The 21505-nt window shown below is 44.8% G+C and overlaps 1 protein-coding gene across 12 annotated transcripts in view; it reads left to right on the top strand.

Annotated features, from left to right (window-relative positions):
- Window positions 1-21505, top strand: part of GRID1 (glutamate ionotropic receptor delta type subunit 1) — a 638811-nt gene that overhangs the window by 594408 nt on the left and 22898 nt on the right. For all 12 annotated transcript variants that reach the window (XM_072756400.1, XM_072756406.1, XM_072756405.1 and 9 more), the window contains one exon: window positions 2466-2661. In XM_072756400.1, the coding sequence (XP_072612501.1) occupies window positions 2466-2661 (196 nt within the window). The remainder of the gene's footprint in view (window positions 1-2465; window positions 2662-21505) is intronic.

The raw sequence follows: 21505 nt of genomic DNA, 5'->3' as shown, positions 1-21505 counted from the left end.
AGGAGATGATCTATGGAGGCCATGGGGGCAGAGCCATGAGGCTGGCACAGCAAATGGAGGTGGTGTTTGGGGGCGGGAACAATGAGGTCTCCTGGGACAGAGGTGGACACGAAGCCATAAACATTCGGGCTGCCTACTTGTCATCCAGAGATGATCCCTGAGCCTCTGGCCAGGGGCACAGTCATGAATAAATACTGAGAAGAGAGAAGAAATCTCCATTTCAAATGTGGGGATGGAACAGTAGTGCTGAGCTCCTTGGCAGTTACGCATTCATTCCATACTCATGGAAACTGCAGTAATTTAGAGCAGTTCAGTATTTAGACTCAACTGTGTAATTCATCCTGATGTTTCCCATTCATCAAAGCCTTGTGTTTGTTTGTATTACCATGAGAAAAATAAAAAAAATGTGGGAAAAAAGATTCCTCCTCCTTTCATTACAGGCAGATTACGACAGAGTTACAACCCTTGGGGCCCTTCAAGCAAAGGAACATCTTGCTTCAATTAGATATAAATAATGAACAATAATTAGAAAGATTTCTTCATCGAATTTGTTATTTTATGTTTCCTTTCATCTGTAATGTATGGAAACAAATACCGAGCTCTGTTTCTGGGCCATGTAGCAGGGCCTGAAGGAACTCTGTGGAGTGTGTCCCCAGAGCAGAATGAAGCATCCATGGCTGGCTCCTCTGTGCGCATGCTGTGGAGGCTGGTGTCAGCCCTGGATCCAGGGCCACGGGTGCAGAGAGGAGGCTGCCTCGGCTCCAGCCCTCCAAATTCTTACAGCCTGCTGTGCAGAATAATTGTTACTAGCCACTGGCCACCGAGTTTGTGTCAGGCCCTGCTTTATGAGCTGAGCACACAGCACCTCAGTTAGGGTTAACGGCGGCCCCATGCCATGGGCTCTGCTTCTTGCCCTGTTTTAAGAGATTTGAAGACTGAGGCACAGAGAGTTTAGAGCTAACCTGCCAGTCCTGCAGTGTCAGTGATGGTGGAGCTTCGAGGTAAGGCAGGTGGTTAGACTCCCGAGATCTGCTTCCTCTCGCTCTAGGATGCTGTCCTCTGAAATCACAGTGATATTATGCTGCCATAGAAACCGTGCAAGGTGTAGAGATGGCACGGGAAGGAAAGGGATGGTGATGGGTTTGCACGGGGAAGGGAGGCATCTGGATCTTCAGGGTGTGTGCAGGAAAATATCAGGTGGATAAGTGAGATAAAGGGGTTCCAGGCAGAGGAAGCACCATGGCCTGGTGCCATAGAGGAGGACTGTGTAGGATTTATCCTATCAGCATTGGCTCTGGGGCTGCGAGGAGACAGGTGCAGCAGCTGGAGATGAGACCAGAAGATGGAAGGGTGTGCAGGTCAGGTTGAGAAGATGGGATCCCCTCATGGAAAGGGCAACTCAGGGAGAGGCGGCGATGATGATCCTGGTTGGCACAAAGGAGAAACAGATTTTTGGAAGAGAAAATGAAGAGTGATCAAGGTGGAGCCCAGAGAGAGAGCATTTAGGGGATTGTTGTCCTTTTTGCCGTTTTATTCTACATGTGATGATCTCTCAACACTCTGAACCAGGTGGTGCTCATTTAAGGTGAGGGAGAGCTTTGTGCCAAGTGGTCCTTCCCGGTCTATTGCCCCTACCCCAAGGAAGCCTCTCCTTATTCACCCCCAGGTCAGACATCCGCTGCTGAGCCTTCCTCGTGCTCTCCCTCCCCCCAACATGCACATGGCCTGAGCTGCCTGCTTCTCCTTCATGTACAACAAACCCCAGGCTCTCAGAAGTGCTTTGTTTTTATCTTTGCCATCTTTTAATAATTGTCAACACCTAAAAATCAGGGCACTTCATATAAAATCACAGATTTCTTTGTTTACCGAAGACAAATTGAGGAGTGGTGCTCAAAATGCAACAACTGGGTGGGACTCTAGAAGAGCTGCAAGCTTTGGCGGGGACATGGCTCTTCACTGCACATCCTGAGTATGTGTCCCTGCCCACACCAGTTCTAAACAGCAGGGACTTGTCATCATCATCATCATTATCATCATCATCATCGTCAATCTTGCCAACAATGTATTCCCTCCTGGTGCTGTAGGTGCTGGAGTTAGAGACCTTTGGCGTCCAGCCACCCACGTTGCACTGACTCTTACACCGTGGTTGTCTATATGCTTCTATGGCTGAGGGCAGGAATGATGGCTTATTCACCCTTTTGTCCCTTGAACTCAGTGCAGGACCTGGTTTTGGGTGTTCAGTAACCCTATTGAATTAATCTACACTGAGGAAACATCATTGTGATAGGATTAGGCCCTGGCCAGTCATGCTCTGGGCTGAGGAACTGCAGCTACTTGGGGTTTGGAGTGAAGAATGTGGATAATGGGCCACACTGGGGCTTGGTCCTCAGGATAACCTTGCAGCCCGTTCATATCCCCGTGGTGTGGGACATACACCCACCTTCACTGCCTTTTTGCCCTTTCAGGACGTTCCAAGACCTCTCCAAACAAGTCGACATATCTTACGGCACCGTCCGGGATTCTGCCGTGTATGAGTACTTCCGAGCCAAGGGCACCAACCCCCTGGAACAAGACAGCACGTTTGCTGAACTCTGGCGGACCATCAGCAAGAATGGAGGGGCTGACAACTGTGTGTCCAGTCCTTCGGAAGGCATCAGGAAGGTAGGTGGGAGCTGGCCTTGGCCTCGTGTGTGCTGTGACGGGCCGTGGGCACCGTCGTCTCCAAGGTAGGAGACACCTTCCCAGAGCATCTCCTCTGAGTAGCCCTGTCACCTGCAGGGCGATCTGTCTTCAGCCAGTTGGATAGAAATTTGTCACAGGCACGTGAGTGCAGTACACATATTCTTTAGGTAAGATGTCCATTCTTGGCAACAGAAGCAGAGGGGCTGCTCATTAGGTATCTTCTAAGTTTCCAAAGTTTCAGTCAAGAGCAGACAAGTTAAGGCTGAGACATGGACCCCCTGCCTCCTGGGCTTATAGGATGGGGGCCCACAGGGGCCTTCCCAGCCCAAGGGAGAACACTCAGCAAAAGCAGAAGCAGAGGACCAGGTAAGAGGTGGAGGGACTGAGGGGACAAGGTTGAGGAGAGGGTGGGCACACCCCGGGCAGGGTTAGAGTGGGGAAGAGCACACGTGAGGGGCAGAAGGCCCGGAGCGAGAGCTGGACAGTTGGCCTGGCGTGTCTGGGGGCCTGTGCTTTGGAAAAGAGGTGTGTTTGGGGGATGGTGATGAGGATAGCAAACCCAGGATGGAGCCTATGGTGGGGGAAGCTGAAGGGGAGCAGGTCAGAGGGAGCCGGGGCCAGAGAGAGGGAGGACGCAGAAAAGCCATCACCTTCTTCAGCAGCGGGTTAGACTCCGCTCATTTATATCATCTAATTGCCCACAATGACCTGAATTAATCATCGTCCTCCCGTTATACAGATGAGGGGGTCAGAGACGGGGTCACACTCCGAAGTAGGTTCTGATGCCTGGGGTCCGGGCTGTGTTTGGCATTTATCCACCACGTGCTTGTGGAGCCCTCGAAGGTCAACACGGAAGAAGATGGCGGGATGAAGGCAGGTGTCGCATCAGGGAGCTGCTGGTGGTGGTGTCCTGTCCGGGGACCCTCCCGTGCAGTAGCTGCTGTCCCTGAGGTTGCTAGTGAATGGTGTGAGAAAGCTGTGCACCTGTGCAAGGCTGCTGTCTCCGCGCAGACGAGCAGTCCAGCCTGCCTCCGCGCCTCCTCCCTTGCCTTCTGTTCTCACGCAGCAGCTCGCCCGGGATGGCTTCTTGCTGTTGAGCCACACTGAGCAGTGGAACGTGTCTGGGCTCTAAAGCCTGACGTGCTTGGGTGTGAATCCCAGCTCCGTGCTCATCAACTATGTAAAACCAGGGACAGCGCTCTTCCTGTCTGGAACCTTCTCAGAGTGGAGAGAGGCCCTGTGGGGGCCTCCTCAGAAACTTAAAATATTCAGAAGAACGTGTTATGGTGGACACCGCGCCCAAGTGATAACCTGACAAAAATAGTAGAATGCAATATAAAAAATGTGCTATTCCCTTGCTTACAGCATTTATTAAAATCTCTTTGTTTTTAGTGAATTACAAAGGATGGCGCTCTAACCCCGAGCTCCTAGGTCTTTTTTCATCCCTGACAGTGAATCTTTGCAGCTGTAGGCGACCTCATTTGGAGAGAATGAATACAAAGTTCACTTAAGGCTTCTTATGAATGTAAGTCCTAGGCCAAATGGCCTTTGAGTTTCTGCTCCCTGCTTGCTTTGTCTCTCAGAGAGAGCTGATATTCCCATTCACATAGGATTCTTTTTTTTTTTTTGAGAATTTTTTTTTATAAATTTATTTTTTATTGGTGTTCAGTTTGCCAACATACAGAATAACACCCAGTGCTCATCCCGTCAAGTGCCCCCCTCAGTGCCTGCCAACCAGTCACCCCCACCCCCCGCCCACCTCCCCTTCCACCACCCCTAGTTCATTTCCCAGAGTTAGGAGTCTCTCATGTTCTGTCTCCCTTTCTGATATTTCCCACTCATTTTTTTCTCCTTTCCCCTTTATTCCCTTTCACTATTTTTTATATTCCCCAAATGAATGAGACCATATAATGTTTGTCCTTCTCCGATTGACTTATTTCACTCAGCATAATACCCTCCAGGTCCATCCACATCGAAGCAAATGGTGGGTATCTGTTGTTTCTAATGGCTGAGTAATATTCCATCGGATACATAAACCACATCTTCTTTATCCATTCATCTTGGATGTGAGGGCGATCTGGCTGCGACATCTGTCACCCCATTGATCGCCAGGGTTGATTCACATAGGATTCTTATGAGGATTCATTGCAACGGTGCTACAAAAAGTACTCCTTATAAAGGAAAAGATGGCTACTTTTGACTTTATTAAACTTCCATTCATCGTAAGACACTTTAAAGAAAAAGAAAAAAAAGACAAGTCACACACTGGGAGGGGATATTTACGATGCATTATAACCAAGATAGGATTGAATATCAAGGTTATAGGAAGAGCTTTTCCAAATCAATAGGAAAAATTCAACAATTTAACAGGAAAATGGGCAAAAGACTTGCACAGGCCTTTCAGAGAAGAGGCAATGCGTATGGCCAGGAGGCCTAGGAAGAGATGCTCCAAATCATTAGTGATCGAGGATATGCAAATCAAGACCATAAAGGTATATCATTTTACACCAATTAGACTGGCATAAAACGAGAGGTGGTGGAGAGGACGGGAGTAACAGGTGGTTAATTGCTGGTGGGAGTGTACCCAGTACAGCCACTTTGGAAATGAGCGTGCTATTCTCTTATAAAATGGAACATTCATATACCCTGTGACCCAGCGAGGCCACTCCTATGTATCCGCCGAAAGGACACTCCTGCACGCACTTCAGAAGTGAGAAAGGTCAGGGTAGTATTGCTTATAGAGTCAGAACCCTGGAAATGATCCAAATGAGCTTTAACAAGGTGAAAAAATATGACCTGCAATGAAATGAATGGCCTACAGCTTCATGGAATAGCACAGTTGAATCTTCGCAGAATAACACATCGAATCAGAAAAAGCATTAATGGCAATTTCATGTGGGCCCACTAATAGGAAACAACGTACTCCTTAATACCCCATTTAAAATGTATGAAACACATGCACGTACACACATCCCAAGTAACGATGGGGCACAAAATCCACGAGAGTGGCTAATACAGATGGGACAGCTGGAGCAACAGGGAGCAGAGGAGCAAATGACTGGATGTAAGTCAAGGTCAGTGTTAGCTTTAGATTCACAGGGTCTAAAAATTTTTTTTTCATTTCTCATTATAAAAAATGATTAATGAGTTAATGAAAAAGAGGGTCATTCCTGGACAAAAGTGTGTTCATGGTGTCCTGGACCTAGGGTTGTGATTAATCCCGGATTGTGTACCTACCTACCCTTCCAGATGCGTAAGTCCCGACCAAGCCAGGCAGAAGTTGGCTCCTAGAGATGCCAGGCCCTTTGTCCTTGCCTGCTGGCCTCGCTCCTGGTGCACCTTAAGAGAACAAACAGCACCGCAGGGCCCTCACCGCAGGGAGATGAATCTGGAGATGGGTTGTCAGGGAAGTGTCCCCATCATCCTACTCACCCCTAGCCCATTGCTGGCACATTAAAAATCATCCCCCCATGGTGCTGTGTAGGGTCTGAACTCACAATTAAAGCAACGTAGAGAAGGTAAGTAGGGGAAGATGCAAAGAAAGGATTCCTTCCAAGTGCCTTAGCTTCGTGGTACAGAACTTAATCTTTCTCCAGTACATAGGATGTGTTACTTTTATGACACCTTCATTTTATAAACCCCAAACCAGCTTTGGGATCACAAATCTCCCTCGTACATTCGGATCTTTAAGAAAAAAAAAAAAAGACCGACTGCCAGCACTAGACAAATGTTAAGGGTTTTATAACTAGTGTCATAAAAGTGAGTTTATGGTATTGTCAGAAAATGGAGTGGGCTGCATTTTTTACTGGAAGGAGAGCTCAGCTTTGCTTTCAGATCCTCTTCATGGGCCTGGGAGGTGGCAGCGAGGAGGGGGGGCTCCTATATCTAAATGGTTACCTGAAACTCTCCCTGTCTCCTGGCCCCATGGGGCGGCCCCTCACCTGTCCCCCCACCCCCACCCCCACCCCCTTGCCAGGCTACAGCTTCAGAAACCTGGAGAATGCCACCCACCAGCTGCAGACCAGGCGGAGGGGGGCGCCGCCCCAAGTGAGGGTCGTGTCCTGAATTCAGGAACTATTAAGGAAAAATCCAGCCAAAGACACCCTGCTTCTGTGCAGCGTAGGGAGCCTGGCAAAGGTGAGGAGGGGGTGCCCTCCCCCCTAGAGACGTCGCCAAAAGCTCTTTTAGCAAGGGGAGGGTGACCTCGCTTCTAATTTCCAGTTACTCTTTGGCGACTCTGGCTCCATTTCTGGAGGGCGCTCGGGAGTGGAGCGATGTCTAATTGCTACTAAAGTCAAGGAGCTTGGAGTAGAGGGTAACCTCAGAGCACTGCTATTATTTTTTCTTTGGGAGTGCTACAGCTTTTAATGACTTGAAACCAATTTAGGTGGGAAATTGCTTAGCAAGAGGTGATTACTTCTCCGCAACATCAGAACCAGGGGAAGGGATCGTGTCACGGTGGCCCCACCTCTGCAACCCACTCCTTCCTGCTGGTGGCCGCTCAGACGTAGAGGGGGCGGCCCTGGCTGGGCCCTGGAGAGAACAGGAAGGAATGTGGGAGGGGAAGGCAGTTTTGTTTGTTTGTTTATTTATTTATTTATTTATTTATTTATTTATTATTATTATTATTTTTAATAATAAATTTATTTTTTATTGGTATTCAATTTGCCAACATACAGAATAACACCCAGTGCTCATCCCGTGAAGTGCCCCCCTCAGTGCCTGCCACCCAGTCACCCCAACCCCCCCTTCCTCCCCTTCCATCACCCCTAGTTGGTTGCCCAGAGTTAGGAGTCTCTCATGTTCTGTCTCCCTTTCTGATATTTCCCACACATTTCTTCTCCCTTCCCCTCTATTCCCTTTCACTATTTTTTATATTCCTCAAATGAATGAGACCATATAATGTTTGTCCTTCTCCGATTGACTTACTTCACTCAGCATAATACCCTCCAGGCCCATCCACGTCGAAGCAAATGGTGGGTATTTGTCATTTCTAATTGCTGAGGAATATTCCATTGTATACATAAACCACCTCTTCTTTATCCATCATCTTTCGATGGACACCGAGGCTCCTTCCACAGTTTGGCTACTGTGGACATTGCTGCTAGAAACATCGGGGTGCAGGTGTCCTGGCATTTCACTGCATCTGTATCTTCGGGGTAAATCCCCAGCAGTGCAATTGCTGGGTCATAGGGCAGGTCTATTTTTAACTCTTTGAGGAACCTCCACACCGTTTTCCAGAGTGGCTGCACCAGTTCACATTCCCACCACAGTGTAAGAGGGTTCCCCTTTCTCCGCATCCTCTCCAACATTTGGGGTTTCCTATTAAGCGCCCACAGCATGCAGTTCTACCAACAGGTCTGCCCGTGCTCCGTAAGTCTCCTAAACACGGGGTTGTCCCGGGATGAGTCACGTGCTGGCTGGCTGAACAGAAATGCATAAATCTGAGATGTAGTTGGTGCCATCGGTTAGCAGGTCACCCCCGTGGATTCCCTGATGGGACTGGGAAGGGAGGTCACTCCAGGTTCCGGCTCAGGCTTGCTGCTTAACGGCCCTGTCTTAGGAAGGAAACCCGGCCGGTCCACACAGAGGAAAGGGGCTGCCTTCCTCTCCCTCCGCCACCTGCTCCTGTCAGCCCAGGAAGGCGTAGACCTGTACGGGCAAACCCCGGTCCATGGGCGAAATCTGGCCTCCCGCCTGCTGTTGTAAATGAAGCTTTACTGGGACACGGCCACACTCCTTCACTTACGTGCGGTCTACGATGTCTCCCCTACTGCCTCAGCAGAATTGGGTAGTTGTGACAGAGACCATAAGGCCTTCAAAGCCTAGAAGGTACGTGACGTGGCCCTTTGCAGGACACGTTTGCGGATCCCTGGTGTGGGCCAGCAGCGGGGCCGGGGACGCTGCCCTAGTGTATCTAAGAGCTCATATGCGTGTCCAGTCCCTTGTCATCTGGCTCTGCATCGTCTCAGGGTGTGCAAGGATACCAAGGCAGGAGCCCGTTCTCTAGTTCTGTGACATCTAACAGCCCCTAGGCGCCTGCGGCAGCACAGCACCCAGCTCTGGGCCACCCAGTGATATGCTGGCTTATCTAGCCATGCGTCATCTTAGCTCTGTGCCATCTAGTGGCTCACGGGCTCTGCCCACATGCTGTCCTCTCTTGTCCTTCTCAGGTCTAACTCTGGTGGCCCAGGGGCTTCTCCTTCACGATACTGGGTCCCAGCTCTGCTCCTAGCCCGGCCTTTGTCTCCCCCTGAAATCTGTTGAGCCATCTCTGTGGTCCAGGCCCTGTGCCAGACGATCTACGTATATTATTCTTTTCATCCTAAACAGAACTACTTGATTATCATTATCTACGTCGTATAGAACTGGGACCTGAGCCCCAGAGAGATAAAGTGGCTTTTGCCCAAGGTCACAGGGACCTGAGTAAGTCATGGCACAGTCCAAGCCAAGGCTCATTCCAAACTTCCTCTTCCCAGGGGGTAGCATTCCCATCTCTATGCCTCACTGTGCCTCTCTCCCTCGCATATTCTTTACCTGTGCTTTTATTTCCCTTCCTCTTTTACGCCAAAGTAAGGAGACACTGGCTTTTAAAAGCCTTACCTGTCCTTCTGTACCTTAGCAAAGGTTTCTTCAGTCTCTGATTTTGATCTTTTGATTTCCAAACTACTAAAATATCAATTAAAGACATTTTGAGATGCAGAATTGGGCTGGCAGGTGGTTCAGATTTATACATGAATAACTTCGTCACATGAAATCAAACTTCCATGTTGTTGGAATTTTTTTCTTCAGCTTTTGATCAACACAAGCAGGTAATATCCAGTGTAACCCAATTTCGGTGCAGTGCCAGGGCTGACCTGGACTGCCAATTTATTAAGGCTTTCCATAAATCAGACCTCATATTTAATAACATTGTCAAATAGAATACGGTGTTAATAGTTCAAATGTCAATCTTCGCAGCTCATTGAGCTCTTCGGATACATACACAAGTCGCTTGTTTCAGACCCTGTGGCTAGAGATAGTATTTTTCCGAGGGAGGTAGCTTTTGAGTCCAGCAGTCGTAACAGAAGGTGGTTTTTTCCACTCGGTAAATACCGCTGAGGTCATAAAGTGTGAATGCAAATTCAGGAAGAAAACAGGCCCACAAATCTTATTTATTTCCACACTGATCTAATGCTTGCCGCGGACCAGATTGGGTATCACCCATCAGCCCCTGTGCTTTGTCCCTTCCTCTTGCTCTCTGCTCTGTGACAAGGGCTGCCTCCTTTGCATACGTTGTCTGCTGAATGTCAGGAACTGTACCCTGTGGCAGAAAAGGATAGGGTTAGGGACCGTACTCTGAGGTGGGAAGGTCTTTCTCGGGGTCCCCAGAAAGACTGCAGCTTTCCATGGGAGGACAGGGAACGTGGGTGCCCCACGGGGTCTTCATCTGGAAGGAGCACGTTGAGGAAGCATCCTGGTTTCCCAGCCTCTGGAAGTTCTCACTGAGGAGTGAGTGGGAAGAGGCTTCGATGGAACATGTTCCTTTGTATTTGGGGATTACTGGGTGCAATGACCAGGGAGATTTGGCCAGGTTGATCAAAGGGACTCTTAATGTGGCTCTAGCCTCCTGGAAAGGGGACCGGTACAGACAGGCAGCCCCTGCAGAGGAAAGGAACAACACAGGCTCGGCAGCAGCCAGGCCTTCCAGGCTTGTCCAGGACACCTGTTCAGCTCTTTCTCTGCTTCCGAGTCCATGCAGACCAGGGATTTGATGTGCCTCCTTCCTTCTGAGATGCTCACACGGGATAACTGTTCATCTCTATATATTTTATACTTGCTTGAAAGCACCGTATCCATTTTTCGAGTTGGATAGTCTCTTCTCTTTATTTGTCCATTTATTCACTTACTCATCCATTCAAGACACGTAGCTTGGATAGCTTCTCCTAGGAGTTTGGAGATGGGAGTTTAAGTCCCACTTTTGACTTAATATAATCTGTGGCTTGTCTCTGGTCAAGTGAATTCACCTCTCTGAGCCATCTGTGAGACTGAGAAGAGCCTGCCCAGGTTAGCGGTGAGCCTACCAATGCATTCAGCAGAAAGTGTCCAATATGGTAGCAAAAGATGGACATTCAATTGGAGAAGGACCATCATTATATGGTCTAATTCATTTGGGGAATATAAAAAATAGTGAAAGAGAATAAAGGGAAAAGGAGAAAAAAATGAGTGGGAAATATCAGAAAGGGAGACAGAACATGAGAGACTCCTAACTCTGGGAAATGAACTAGGGGTGGTGGAAAGGGAGGAGGGCGGGGGTTGGGGGAGAATGGGTGACGGGCACTGAGGGGGGGCACTTGACGGGATGAGCACTGGGTGTTATTCTGTATGTTGGTAAATTGAACACCAATAAAAAATAAATTTATAAAAAAAAAAAAGAAAGATTGACATTCGGTAGCCGTCAGCAAACTGCCTCAGCGTCTACTCTTTGTGAGGAAAACAAGATAGCTAACATATAAAGACAAGTATCACCTAGTCCTTTTATGAGGTATAACTGACAGACAATGAAATGCACATGTATTAAGTGTTTGTTGCATGGGTTTAGACAACTGTATACAGTTGTGTAATCAACACTGAAAACAAGCTACAGAAGCTCTCCATCATTTGGGGAAATTTTCTCATGTCACTTTCTGAATACTTCTCCCTATGCCCAGAAGCAACCACTTACAACTTTCTAGAAACACAGATTAGATTTACCTGTTCTTGGAGCCCCTTGGTGGCTCAGCGGTTGAGCTTCTGCCTTTGGCTCAAGGTGTGTTCCCAGGGTCCTGGGATCGAGTCCCACATGGGGCTCCCTGCATGGAGCCTGCTTCTCCCTCTGCCTGTGTCTCTGCCTCTCTCTCTGTGTCTCTCAGGAATAAATAAAATTTAAAAAATTATTCTTGTAATTCATATAAACAGAATAATATAAAATATGTGTATTGTGCTCAGTGTCTTTCACCCAGTGAAACACCAATGAGATTTAAGTTGTGGATATCAGTACTTCTTTTTCTTTCTTCTTTTTGAGTAGTATTCCATTATATGAAAAAGCCTCAATGTGTTCATCCATTCTCCAGTTGACATGCATTCAGTTGTTGCCAATTTGGGGCTGATACGACTAAGACTGTATGATCATTTTTATACAGATCTTTTGTGGAGATATCTTTCCATTTTTCTTTACTGAATACAAAAGTGGAATTCTTGGGTCATGGGATAGATGTGTGTTTGCCTCTATAAGGAATTGCCCAAGCACCTCCGCCTCTATTTTATGCTCCCACTAGTGGTACCTGAGCCATATACTTGTAAGCTCCAGTTACTGGACATCCTAACCAACATTTAGTGTTGTAGTCTTTTTGACTGTAGACAATTTAGTGGATGTGAAGGATGGTTCTAGATAATTTTGCCGCAGACATCCTGCTGCAAGCATTTTCACTGCAAACATTTTCGCCACATAACTAATTAGCCACCAGGCAATTTTGCCATAAAAGATAGAATAACTGGTTGACAATCTGGCTTCATTTCTCCATTGAAAAATTCTTCTTTTTTTATATTATATAAATCTTAGCTAGCCCTCATAATTTCTACACAGTAACATGTAGAGATGATGGTCTTAAAATAGTGGATGATGACAAATCCATATGTTGACTTGATAGAAAATACAGTGATAAAACTTACTGGAAGTGTGAAATAAGGGAGTGTAAAGCCAGATTGCGCTCTAGACAACACTAGAAAATGACGACAGATCAGTTACAATGATCACAAAGCTCAGTTACAAATGTATTACAGCGTTAGCATTTCTTCCACATTTTCCATAGAACTTTAGAGCATCTGTCAGTGGACGTGTGACCCTATGCCAGGAATGAACAGTGTAGGAGGCTCCCATAATGCAATACAAAGCTCAGTTACAAATATGCATCCTAGTATTTGGAAAACCGATATCTATCTTAATAATTAATTTTATTTTTTTTCATGTTTCATTATGTCCTTTGTAATGTCCTTCTTTTCTTTTTCATTATGTTATCTTTATAGCAAAATTGCCTTATGGCCAGTTAGTTATGCGGTGGAAATGCTTCCAGCAAAGATGACTGGCAAAGATGCTTATGACAAAAACGTGGACATGGTGAAGGATATCCCATTTTTTAATTGGCATTATTTTGGCGGCTAATGATGGCTAGCATCTTTCATGTGCTTATTGGCCATCCACATAGCCTCTTTCGAGAAGTGTGCGCACAATCTTTTGTTAATTTTTACAGGCCGCTGCAGCTTTTCATTATATATTTAGGTGAGTTTTCAATATCTTCTAGATGTAAGTCCTTGATCAAATGCAAGTCCTGCAGCTATAATTTCCAGTCTGTAACTTGCCCGTTCATTTTCTTAATGGTGTTTTTTAAAGAGTAGAATTTTTAAATGTTGATAAAACCCCACATATAAGGGGTTTTTTCTTTTATGGTTTTAATGCCTTTTTGTCCTTAGAAAGTTTCCTACCTTAAAGTTGCATGTTTTATTCTAGAAGATTTTCACATTTTTTCATCTATTTATGTTTCACATCTATGTTGCATATCATATTAATTTTTGTATATGGAGTAAAGAAGTGGTTCAGGTTCACTCCCCCCCATATGTATATCCAATTGATTTAGCACAGTTTATTAAAATAAAAAATAAAAACATGTTTGCCTAACAAGGAGAATAGATGTGTTGATTGAAAATTAACTGGCCATATATTTGTTGGTCTCTTTCTGGATTCCATATTCTGTTCCACCGATCTATGTACTTATACTTTTTTTAAAAGATTTTATTTATTTACCCATGAGAAACACAGAGAGAGAGGCAGAGACAAAGGCAGAGGGAGAAGCAGGCTCCATGCGGGAAACCTTGATGTGGGACTCAATCCCAGGACCCCGGGGTCATGACCTGAGCCAAAGGCAGACGTTCAGCCGCTGAGCCACCCACGTGCCCTGATCTATATATTTATTCTTATGCCAATACAATAGTGTCTTGATCACTGTAGCTTTGTAATAATTCTAATACCTCCTTAAATCAGGTAGTGTAAGTCCTTCGACTTTGTTTCTCTCTTATAAGAGTATTTGGGCAATTCTAGATCATTTCCATTTCCATTTAAATTTTAGAATCATCTTGTCAAACTTCTTCAAAAATGCTTGAAATTCTGATAGCTCTTATACTGAATCTATAGATCATTTGAAGTAAAATTGATATCTTCACAATTTTGAGTCTTCTAATCCAGAACAGTAGTTTTTCAAAACACCCAACTTTTGACTTTATTGATTTTTCTCTGTTGTTATAGTTTGTTGATTTCAGATTTTTTTGTTAAAATCTTTTTCTCCTATTCACTGTGGTTTTAATTTGCTCTTACTTCTTCTTGCTTCTTAATGTTGAAACTTATACCATTGCATTTTACTCTTGTTCTCTCTCCTGATACAAGCATTTAAAGCTATAAATTTGCTTCTATGCCCTGTTTTAGCTGAATCCCATGGATTTTTATGTTGTATTTTCATTATCATTAAGCTCAAAATATGAAGTGTCAGACTTAGTATTTTTCTTTACAATATCCCTATTGAGTTCTGGAGGACAGCAAACGGCTGTGATTTAATGTGGGAAGAGGCTATGGGTATAGAGAGCAGGGATTTATTCTGTTTAGTGAGACTGAGGAAAGCTTCCTAAGGTTCTTCTGTCATGAACTCACATTTACAATCCAAACACCTCAATTCCTTTTCAGTTTTGAGGATGCGAGGGTGAGAATGTGAGAGAAAACTGGCAAGCAGAAAATCAAACACACAGAAAAATAAAGGAAACCAGAGCGGCAAAAAAGAGAGTTGACTGCCGCGCAAACAAAATCCATTTTTATTTCTATGGAACGTATAGGTTCCTTGTAGGAGGATGAAGGCAGTGGTGTTTTCCGTGCTGAGCAGTTGCTGTCTACACAACCCCTTCCTGGGGCCTTGGGCTGAATTCTAAGTGTCTTAGCCATGTAATATACCTCGGCCTTTAACTCTGGCCCAACCCAACTCCAAGCACACTAAGGTTAAATATCCCCCAATCCATGCCAGGGTTTAAAGTAATAAGGGCTTTTAAGAGGAAATCATATAGATTTATAATTTAAATGTAATATATCACCATTAAGAAAAGCTTGAAGTACTCCTAAAAGTAAGCAGAGAAGAACCAGCCAGACTTTTTTTTTTTTCATCACCTAAATAAGCCTCCAGGGATTTCTTGTATATATTCCTGTCTAGTCTTTTTTGAATCTCTACAAATACCTTTTTTTCTACAAAGATTTTATATAATTATAATGTTACAGAAAATATATTTTATCCTGTTTTTCTAATACTATTACAGAACTTCATAAAAATTATTTTTGTGGCTAATTAATATTGCATCATATAGATGAAAAACAATTTATTTAAATATTTTCTTCTTGATTATCATTTGGATTATTCCTTAGTTTTCACAAATATAAATAACATTATTATGAACATCTTCAGGTGTAATGGTTTTTTAGGTACTATATTTATTCCTTTTAAGATCAAATTCTCAAAAGTAGAATTATACTATCAGAAAAGAATATATACATTGAAAGCTCTTGACACAATATTGCTGAGTATCGCCAAAAGTAGAACTTTAAGTAAATTACATTCTTATCTTTGAGATCAGAAGAATACTCAGGTTTCAAAAATTTTTTTCTCATCAAAACCTTGTGGATTTAATTTTAGTATAAAAGATCTTTTTTATAAAATGGTATTTTTTCTACTTTTCTCATGTCCTCTGTTGTGATTTTCTTCCTTCCTTTCTTTTTCTTTTTATATAGGTACATATATATTTTTGCTTTATTTTGCTTTATTATTCTGGGAATGGAAGTAAAGAAGAAATCACTTCCTTTTCAACTCATTTTCCCCTTGGCCCACATTAGGTATCGCAATCCATGATCCATGAATTTTGGTGGGTTTGAGAACGTTAAGATCATGGTTAGATGTCTATCTTTATTTAATAATCAGAATTGATGCAAATACAAACCCCTTCCTCAAATATGTATTTTTTCAGCAATTTACTTTGGACTCTTACTCATTCATTCATTAACTCATTTATGAATGCTGAGCTCAGTTAATATGTAAAAGTGGGCTTGATACTTTCCTTCTAAAATTGAGTTAGAATTGATGTAAGGCCAAAATAAAGACTGAGGCTGATTTTGGACAGTATGTTCTTTCAAAAATTAAAAAAAATAATTTATTTCTTTTCTTACTTTATCCATGCCTTTCCTTCCTTCTCTTGGAGCCTGGGGTCAATGTTTGGATAATCAGGAGATTCATATATAACGTGTTGGCTGCCATTAGAGAGACATGGGATGGCTCAGGTGTGGTGTGAAGCTTCTGCCATGTTTTAGCTGAGTTATACTTTAGCACAACCTGTTTATTAAAGAGAAAAACTGAAATTCGAGGAGGATGAGGGACTTCCTGAAAGTCAATCTTGAAGTCAGTTTGGGACCTGGGGCTTGAGCTCAGTATTTCCCTCACTCCAGCACCTCCAGGCACATTGCAGAAGTGGAGGGAGAGACAGGATCAGAGTAAAACTTCACCTCTTGCCTTCCACTCATCTGGTAGCCCGAGTGCTTCCCTTCCCTGTCCCCTCGTTTATACATCACCTGACGCTTGGAACATCCTTCCCTTTCTTGGTTGGCCAGACTGCCTCCTAGTTATTCCTCCACTCTTAGCAGAGGCATTCACTCTTCCTGAAGCTCCTACCCTCCATCCCATCCCTAGCTCCCCCTTCCCCTGGGGCAGGGCCAGAGACTCCCTTATCACACTGTGTATCCTCGAGCAAGGCTTCATCAGATGCCATCCTGTCCTTAGTGCCCTACTTTGCCACAACCCCCAATACACTCAGAGGCTCCTTAGGCCTGTGTCTTAATCATTAATCTGTCCTCAGGGCCTGGAGCAGAGGTAGGCATAGCAGCAAAGCACGTGGATGTCCATCCATCCCTTCTAAAAATCAAACAAAATAAATGCTCAATGAGTAACAAATGAGAGTGTGCAGAAATGTAGGCATGTGCATCTTTCTTCAACACAAATATGTGGGATTGCTGGTATCCAGTTGCCAAGAGGGCAAGAAGGGGTGAGGAGGGACAGGGAAGGCTGGGGGGGCGGGACTTAGCATCCTGGAGCAGGTTCCCATACAATGGACTAAGTTGGCCCCTTCGTAACACCCTGCTGCTTAACTCTGTTTGATGATGATTGGTTTGGGATAATATAGTCCAAAGATCAAGGAAAGCCCCCACTGTGCTTCTCTTATTAAATTACTTTGCTTTGGGTTTTGAGCATTGCCAAGCAAATCTCGTTATGAATTCTTCAATTACTTTCTTTTGCGATTTTAATAATTTGGTAGGGTAAGCTCTGGAATCAAACCAATATCTGTGCCATCATGCTAACTTTGATTATTTTCAAATTCTTCATTAGAGGGGTGGGAGGATATTCACTCCCCTTAAATCTGATTTTATTTTTCAGATTTGCTCTGCCCCATAATTTGCTTTGTACCCAGGTCTGATATGCTTCACCTTAGTGCTGGCTGTAAATGTGGGCTGATTCCATTCTGTTTGTTCCACTGAGTATTATTGCTTTGGGTTTTATGATTTAAGTTTTTACATGTTGAATTGAATTGTTTTGTTATTTGATTACATTAAAATCAAAAAGCGATTGCTGATGAAAACAATTTTGATTTATTGCGTCAGCCAGATTGTTGGCAATTTCTGTTTAGCTTAGTTTTATTTCCATTTTGTTGGTATAATGTTGTTTCTGCAGAAACAGGGAGAAAGGGAGGAAGGGAAATAACATTTATAAAGAATGATTCCATGGGACATTGTGCTTCTGTACTTTATCTTCACCATTGATGGCATTTTGCGATATTTCCATTTTGCAAATGAGGAACACAAAACACAAGAAGATTGAACAGTTTGTCCAAAGATTATCGGACTCTTTCTGCCATCCATGTGTTCATTATTATTACTATTATTATTATTATTACCATCACCATCATCATCAATAATATAAAACCTATTTGAGTAGAAGTAGTGGTTTCCAGTGGGATGCGTAGCTCTAATGAAGAGTCTCTTTATCTTCCAGTAGAGATATTAAGGTTGGCTTCGAACCTGACATTTGAAAATTTTAGTATGTGTTGGCATATGTGTGAAAGGTGCACATACACATGCACACACACACACAAAAACACAGAGAAGGGCAGAGACAGAAGGGATGAGGGGTGGATGAACTTAAATCAGGAGCGGCCTTAAGAACAGTAAAAGCTCTGAAGGTCGTGCCCCCCAAGAATCAGATCAAGAAAGCAACGGTGCGGAGCTGGCGAAGAGCACGCTGAGCAGGGAGACCCGGTGTCCCTGGGATCTGCAGAACCCCCGCCTAGAAGAGGCCTCAGACCCCCCGTGTGCAGCCCAGATCTCAGACCCAGCTTCCTACGCGAGAAGCGGGCTCCGCGCTTTCTCGAGGCCTCGGCACCCCTGGGCCGTGTGCCCGCCACATGCTGCCAGGTGGAGCTCAGAGTTTGTTCACGAGAGACGGGGGTCCACTTCAAGCTCTCTGGTCCGGGTGTGGCCTCTCTTGTAGCTCCTCAAAGCGCTTTCAGGCTATTGCAGGAGCTTTTTGTCTCAAGGCCGACATTTCAGCAAAGGCCATAAAGATGGGCTTGGAGAAGGAGACTCCTCACCAGGATCCCCCGGAGACGGCCTCCCAACACCTGAGGCGGTCGTCTTTAATATGAATCGTGACCACACACGATTTTACTGCCTCCCTGTCCTTTGGGCACAAGATGCCAATTCCCAACACCTTTTATGGCTAAACAGTGGGAGGAAGTGACTACAGATGGCAAAGCCACCCTGGCCTGGGGCAGCATTGCGGTGGGGGGTGGGGGGGGATTCATGCATCTCCTTTGAACTTTGTCTCAATGAAGTCAAGTGCTTGGTTAAAGCACCATAGGTGGGGGGAGTGCGGCAAGGGATTGGGGCTAACAAGAACTGGGTTTGGTTCTGGCTTCCCCTCTTGTGCCAGAGGCGAGACTTTGGCGAGTTAACTCACTCCCAAAGTTATGGCCTCTGAAAAATAGGAACGATCATCCTGTGTCTTTCCAGGTTTACCTTCCAGTTTAGAGGTGTTGTGAGGTGATGGGTGCAGTGCCTGAGAGAGCACGTCGTTCTCAGAGTGTGGCCCTTGGACTAGCAATACCAGCATCATCCAGAACATGTTAGAAGTGAAATTCTTGAGCTCTGCTTTCAACCCTAGTAAATCAGAAGCTGACGGAGGGGCACAAGGGAGAGATTAATAATCGGTATTTGAAGATACCCTCCTGGTGATTCTTCTTCCTTCTTCAGTTTGAGAACATGCATTTGAATGAGTGGTGTTTATGGTTATTGTTATGATCGGTGTTTTATTAGTATGAATATTTGATTTATTCCTGGATCTGAGAAAGTGACTCTTGGCCAGAGACCCAAGGGTGTCCTCTGATGCTGCCCATGAAGGTCAGCCTCTGGAGGAGACAACAGGACTGAGAGGAACAAACCTGATGGGGTGCACAGGACATATCCAGTCCAGCTCCAGTGATGCTGATGCTGCAGGTCCAGGGAACACACTTTGAGAACCACTGGTCCATATCATAGATTGTTAAAGCCGGAGAAGACCTTAAGGATGATGTCCACTCGCCTTCCATATTTACAGATCAGTAGTGAGTTGGTAACTGGGCCAAGACTGTGACCCAGGCTAGCAGTCTTTCTAATTTACCAGGCTGATGACTGAGGAAGATCTCAAGTGTTGTTTTCCCCAAGACATTTGCATTTTAATGCAAAAAATCAGGCTTCCCAGATTCTAGCATTTGTGCCTTCAGTTCTTCACTTTATACACATTTATTCAGCACCAACTGTATACCAGATATCATTCTGGGCAGGGACTAGGACATGCATGGCCATGGGGCTGACATTCCTTCCTGTGTGTGTGTGTGTGTGTGTGTGTGCATGTGTGCACACAGGGAGTATCTGCACGGCCCCAGCCCCAGGCTTCTTCGTAGGATGTTTGACCACATGCCTGTCCTCTGTCTGCCAGATTCATGTATTCTTGAGTTGGTTCCCTTCCCTAAGACGACATTTTTCATTCTGTATTCTTTTCTCTTTATAACCTATTTTGTATCTAAGCAAGTCAGTTTGCTCTTTCTTTTAGATCATTCTTAATCTTTCCCATGGAAAAACTCAGATTAGTTTGCTGTTTATCATGGTCTTTGGACAATTTAAAGTTTTGACAAATCATCTAAAATCAATGTGTCCCTCTGCCCTGCTGGGAAAGCTGTTTATAAAGCCCCTGGTTTTGCTGACGGTGAGCAGTTTTAGACTTTGAGGGAGGAGCCATTGATTATTCTAAGTTAGGACTTTTCTTTTTCCTTTGTACTGAACCAGCTCCTTCTCCCTTTGAGATGTGAGAAACCTTCTCCCATTAGGACAGTTCTTAATTCACTAAATAAGACTTTCTCTGGGTGTTAGAGGCCCAGAAAAGGAATGCAGCCATAAAGCTTCCATAGGGTCAGATGCTGGAGGCAGACATCATTAACAAAAGCTTGCCCAGAATCTGGTAGCAAAAGAGGAAAGAAAAAATCAGTATGATGACAGAGACAGCTGCTCAGGAAGCTCTGTGTGGCTCTTCGGGGCTACTAGGTCGAACTTTTGATTTGGGAGAGTGGAAGGCCATCTGCAGTCAAGGAGACCTGGGGAGATGTTCAATCTCTGTCAATAGCTGATCCTGTGGTTTTGGGCACAGGCCTTTTTGAGCCTCAGTCCTTTTGGTAAGTGGACAGTTTGTGCTGTGGAAATTTATCCTGAGCTTTCTAGGAAGAGAACGGATGGGAAAGTACCAAGGAGCGCACTTTGCAGGAAGAAGATGCAAAGTGTAACTTTCCTTTAGTGTTAGCTTTCAGTAGTCTTGCTGTCTCAGCTCAGTGCCTTCGCTCCTCCATTTAGTGCCCTAACTCTCTACCCTGGAGCCGTAACGCTCTCCCCTTTCTCAACCTCCTCTCAAGAAAAGATCAGAAATTAACTGACACAGAGGCCGAAATCACTGGATCTCTCAGCTTTAGCAGCACACATCAGCACCACCCAGAGAGATTAGTAGATCTTTGGGCTCCACTCCCAGAGTCTCTTATTCAGTGGCTCTGGTATGGAGTCTGATCATTTATATTTCTTATTAAGTTCTCCAGTGATGCTGATGCTGCAGTTCCAGGGAACACACTTTGAGAACCACTGGTCCATATCATAGATTTTTGAGGCTGTTAAAGCCGGAGAAGACCTTAAGGACGATGTCCACTCGCCTTCCATATTTACAAGTCAGTAGTGAGTTGGTAACTGGGCCAAGACTGTGACCCAGGCTAGCAGTCTTTCTAATTTACCAGGCTGATGACTGAGGAAGATCTCAAGTGTTGTTTTCCCCAAGACATTTGCATTTTAATGTGGGCCCAAACTCTAAGCTATAAGGATGATGCTGGTGGTTATCATGATCATGAGGACCGTGTCTTATTGTTTGAGTTCTTCAATGCATCAGACACCTGCCATGCTATCTGTTCCTGTGATGGGCCTGTGAGGTGGGTTCGTGATTCCTGCCTTCTAGATGAGGTCATGCAGGCTTAGAGGCTTCAGGTGGCTGGCCAAGGACTCCAGGGGAAGGCCTGGTCTGTGCATACCCAGACCCTTATTCTCACAGATACACCACCCCTTGCTCTGTATGAATGGAGCTAAATATTCTATAAAGTTAAGGTATCAAAG

This window comes from Vulpes vulpes, chromosome 4 (assembly GCF_048418805.1).
Source record: "Vulpes vulpes isolate BD-2025 chromosome 4, VulVul3, whole genome shotgun sequence".
NCBI classification, from domain to species: domain Eukaryota; kingdom Metazoa; phylum Chordata; class Mammalia; order Carnivora; family Canidae; genus Vulpes; species Vulpes vulpes.
Note: the sequence above shows the minus strand (reverse complement) of the source record. Positions and strands in the feature narration are given on the sequence as shown.